The 5,000-nt window shown below is 49.1% G+C and overlaps 1 protein-coding gene across 1 annotated transcript in view; it reads left to right on the forward strand.

The window, feature by feature from the left end:
* LOC126993537 (anoctamin-10-like) overlaps positions 1 to 5,000 on the forward strand; it is a 37,030-nt gene that overhangs the window by 17,211 nt on the left and 14,819 nt on the right. Inside the window, exons 6-7 of the mRNA XM_050852678.1 lie at positions 479 to 663; positions 2,794 to 2,955. Of these exons, the coding sequence (XP_050708635.1) occupies positions 479 to 663; positions 2,794 to 2,955 (347 nt within the window). The remainder of the gene's footprint in view (positions 1 to 478; positions 664 to 2,793; positions 2,956 to 5,000) is intronic.

The following is a 5,000-nucleotide window of genomic DNA, read 5'->3' on the forward strand; positions in this document are numbered from 1 at the left end:
GTAACTCCCTCTCCTCTTCCTTTCACCCCTAAACCTTATTCTTCCTCTTTAAATCCTTTCCAACCCCAAATCCTTCATCCCTTTAATCCCTTTTCAATCCCTGTTCCTTCTCTTTAACTCCCTCTCGTCCTCTTCCTTTCACCCCTAAACCTTATTCTTCCTCTTTAAATCCCTTTCCAACCCCCAAATCCCCTTCCATCCCCTTTAATCCCTTTTCAATCCCTTTTCCTTCTCTGTAACTCCCTCTCCTCCTCTTCCTTTCACCCCTAAACCTTATTCTTCCTCTTTAAATCCCTTTCCAACCCCAAATCCTTCATCCCCTTTAATCCCTTTTCAATCCCTTTTCCTTCTCTGTAACTCCCTCTCCTCCTCTTCCTTTCACCCCTAAACTTTATTCTTCCTCTTTAAATCCCTTTCCAACCCCCAAATCCCCTTCCATCCCCTCTAATCCCTTTCCTTACTCTTCAATCCCACACAGACAGGATCCGAAACTACTTTGGAGAGAGCGTGGCGATGTACTTCAGTTTCCTCGGCTTCTACACGCTGGCCCTGGCCTTCCCCGCGGCTCTGGGCGTGGCTCAACTCTTCCTTTCCGTGGACACCCTCACAGAGTACGCCCTCTTCGCCGCCTTCAACCTGGTGTGGGTGACGGTACTCCTGGAGGTGGGTGTGGGCGGGCGTGGGTGGGTGTGGGTCAGTGTTCCCAAGTTATCGTACTCATCGTATTGAATTTCGTCGTTTTGGACCGATAACTATGGCAAAAAGATAAAGTAAAAGAGTATCAATAAATAACAGTTTTAACGGTAACTTTAATTTTCTGTCGTTATTGGTGAAAGTACGAGAGTTTGAGGCTTAAAGATGATAAATACAATGGGGTGAGTACGATAATCCGGCAACGCTGGTGTGGGTGGGTGTGGAAGGGATGTGGAGGAGGGTGAGTAGTGTGGAATGAATGGGGAGATGAATGCAGGAGGTTTGAAGTGGAAGATGTGAAGTGTGGAAGAGGAGTGGAAGAGAGAAGGAATGTGGAGTGAATTGGAGAGAGGAAGAAGGAAGTGGAGTATATGAAAGGACGGTTTGAAGTGGAAGATGTGGAATGTGGAAGAGGAATGGAAAAAGGAAGGAGTGTGGAAGAGGAATGGAAGAACTGGAAGAAATAGAGTGGAAGAAGGAAGTGGAGTAAAAATGAAAGTTGTGGAATGAGAATGGAAGGGAAAACAAGAAGTGGAATGAAAGAATGTGGAATGATGTGGAAGGGTAGGTCATGGAAAATGTGGAAGAGATCTGGGAACATGATTAATGAGAAACAATGACGTGGAATGGAGGTAGCCATGAAGATAGAAGTGGAAGAGGGAGGAGGAGGTGGAAGAAGGAGGTGGAGGAGGAGCAATTTAAGTCGTGGAAGTGAGGTGCATAATGTGGAGGAGGAGGTGGAAGAAGAAGAAGAAGAAGAAGAAGAAGATGTAGGATGAGTGGAATGATATATTAGGTACAGGAGGAGGAGGAGGAGGAGGAGGAGGAGGAGGAACATGCAAGGACGAACGTGGTGAGTGGAAGGAATTAAAATAGTGATAATGATGAGAAGGAGGAGGAGGTGGAGGAGGTGGAAGAGGAGGAGGAGGAGGAGGAGGAGTGGATGGAAGTGGAATGTGGGAGAGGAAATGGAGAACGGAGGAAAAGTGAGAGGATATTATGTGTGGAGGAGGAGGAGGAGGTGGAGGAGGAGGAGGAGGAGGAGGAGGAGGAGGAGGAGGAGGAGGAGGAGGAGATAGAAAAACCAAGAAAGGGTAATACACACACTCACACACACACACACACACACACACACACACACACACACACATATACACACACACACACACACACACTTTCCTCCCCTTTCCTCTTTTTGAACCCCTTTTCTCATCCCTAATCCCCTTTCCCCTTATTGTAATCCTCTTTCTTCCTCTCTAATCCTTTTCTTCTTCTTCTAATCCCTTTCCTCTTCTTTTTCTAATCCCTTTCCTCTTCTCCAAATCCCTTTCCTCTTCTAATCCCTTTCCTCTTCTTCTAATCCCTTTCCTCTTCTTCTAATCCCTTTCCTCTTCTTCTAATCCCTTTCCTCTTCTCCAAATCCCTTTACCCCATATTCCAATCCCCTTTCTTCCTCTTCAATCCCTTTCGTCCTCTTTAATCTCTCTCCTCTTCTCTAAATCCCTTAACCCATTATTCTAATCCCCTCTCTTCCTCTTCAATCATTTTCTTATTCTGATCCCTTTCCTCTTCTTCAAATCCCTTTACCCTTTATTCTAATCCCCTTTCTTCCTCTTCAATCCCTTTCCCTCACTTCAATCCCTTTCCTCCTCTCTGAACCCCTTTACTCCCCTCTCTTTCCCAACATCCTACCCCCCACATACACCATCCGACCCCCATCTCCTCACACCTCCTCCCAACACCCCTTTCAACCCTTCTCTATCTCTCTCCCCAGCTTTGTAAGAGGCACCATCCAATCCCCTTCTCCTCACACCTCCTCCCAACACCCCTTTCAACCCTTCTCTATCTCTCTCCCCAGCTTTGTAAGAGGCACCATCCAATCCCCTTCTCCTCACACCTCCTCCCAACACCCCTTTCAACCCTTCTCTATCTCTCTCCCCAGCTTTGTAAGAGGCACCATCCAATCCCCTTCTCCTCACACCTCCTCCCAACACCCCTTTCAACCCTTCTCTATCTCTCTCCCCAGCTTTGTAAGAGGCACCATCCAACCCCCTTCTGCTGACACCTCCCCTTTCACCCCTTCACTCTCTCTCCCCCCAGCTTTGGAAGAGGCGGTGTGCGGGCCTGGCGTATAGCTGGGGAACGCTGCTTCACCACGGACACCAGCATGCCACCAGGCCGGGTTTCAGAGGACGCATGACTCAGCACCCAGTTACCGGCAGATACGAGCCTTACTACCCTGAATGGAAAACCCGCAGCAAGGTGAGCGGCGAGGGGAAGGGTGGGGATGGGAGGGGATGGAAGGGGATTGGGGATGGAAGGGGATGAACCTAGCCTAACCTAATGCAGCAAGGTGAGGGGAAGGGTGGGGATGGGAGGGATTGAGATGGAAGGGATTGGGGATGGAAGGGATTGGGGTGGGGAGGGGATGGAAGGGGATGAACCTAGCCTAACCTAATGCAGCAAGGTGAGGGGAAGGGTGGGGATGGGAGGATGGAAGAGGATTGGGGATGGGAGGGATGGAAGGGGATGAACCTAGCCTAACCTAATGCAGCAAGGTTAGGGGAAGGGTGGGGATGGGAGGGGATTGGGGATGGGAGGGGATGGAAGGGGCTGGGGGCGGGGAGGGGATGGAAGGGGATTGGGGATGGAAGGGGATTAACCTAGCCTAACCTAATGCAGCAAGGTGAGGGGAAGGGTGGGGATGGGAGGGGATTGGGGATGGAAGGAGATGAAAGGGGATTGGGGATGGGAGGGGATGAAAGGGGATTGGGGATGGAAGGGGATTAAACTAGCCTAACCTAATGCAGCAAGGTGAGGGGAAGGGTGGGGATGGGAGGGGATTAACCTAACCTAACTTTACCTAACCTCCCCTCTTTCCTCCCTTCTTTCCTCCTCTATTCTTTCTTCTTTCACCTCTTCTCTCCTCTCATCAATCCCCTTCTTCCTCATCAATCCCTTAACCTAACCCAACATCTTCCTTTCCTTCCTTTCTCATCTCTTTTTTCCTCCCCCTTTATTTTCTGTTTAACTCCCTTTCCTCCTCTCCTTCCCCTCCTCAATCTCCTAACCTAACCTAACCTAACCTAACCTAACATAACCCTTATCTAATCTAACCTCACCATACTCTCCCCTAACCTAACCTAACCTCACCATACTCTCCCCTAAACTAACCTAACCTCACCATACTCTCCCCTAACCTAACATAACCTCACCATACTCTCCCCTAACCTAACCTAACCTCACCATACTCTCCCCTAAACTAACCTAACCTCACCATACTCTCCCCTAACCTAACCTCACCTCACCATACTCTCCCTTAACCTAACCTAACCTCACCATACTCTCCCCTAACCTAACCTAACCTCACCATACTCTCCCCTTACCTAACCTAACCTAACCTAACCTAACCTCACCATACTTCCCCTTACCTAACCTAACCTAACCTAACCTAACCTCACCATACTTCCCCTTACCTAACCTAACCTAACCTAACCTCACCATACTCTCCCCTTACCTAACCTAACCTAACTTAACCTAACCTCACCATACTCTCCCCTAACCTAACCTAACCTCACCATACTCTCCCCTAACCTAACCTAACCTAACCTCACCTCACCGTACTCTCCCCTAACCTAACCTAACCTCACCATACTTTCCCCTAACCAAACCTAACCTCACCTCACCATACTCTCCCCTAACCTAACCTAACCTAACCTCACCATACTCTCCCCTTACCTAACCTAACCTCACCTCACCGTACTCTCCCCTAACCTAACCTAACCTCACCATACTTTCCCCTAACCTAACCTAACCTCACCTCACCGTACTCTCCCCTAACCTAACCTAACCTCACCATACTCTCCCCTTACCTAACCTAACCTCACCTCACCGTACTCTCCCCTAACCTAACCTAACCTCACCTCACCGTACTCTCCCCTAACCTAACCTAACCTCACCATACTTTCCCCTAACCTAACCTAACCTAACCTAACCTAACCTCACCATACTCTCCCCTAACCTAACCTAACCTCACCATACTCTCCCCTAACCTAACCTAACCTCACCATACTCTCCCCTAACCTAACCTAACCTAACCTCACCTCACCGTACTCTCCCCTAACCTAACCTAACCTCACCATACTTTCCCCTAACCTAACCTAACCTAACCTTACTCTACCCTTCTCTCCCTAACCTAACCTCACCATACTCTCCCTAACCCCTAACCTCACCATCTCTCCCCTAACCTAACCTCTCCCTAACCTAACCCCCCCCTAACCTCCCCTAACCTAACCTCCCACCATGCC

This window comes from Eriocheir sinensis, unplaced genomic scaffold (genome assembly GCF_024679095.1).
Source record: "Eriocheir sinensis breed Jianghai 21 unplaced genomic scaffold, ASM2467909v1 Scaffold628, whole genome shotgun sequence".
Taxonomy (NCBI): domain Eukaryota; kingdom Metazoa; phylum Arthropoda; class Malacostraca; order Decapoda; family Varunidae; genus Eriocheir; species Eriocheir sinensis.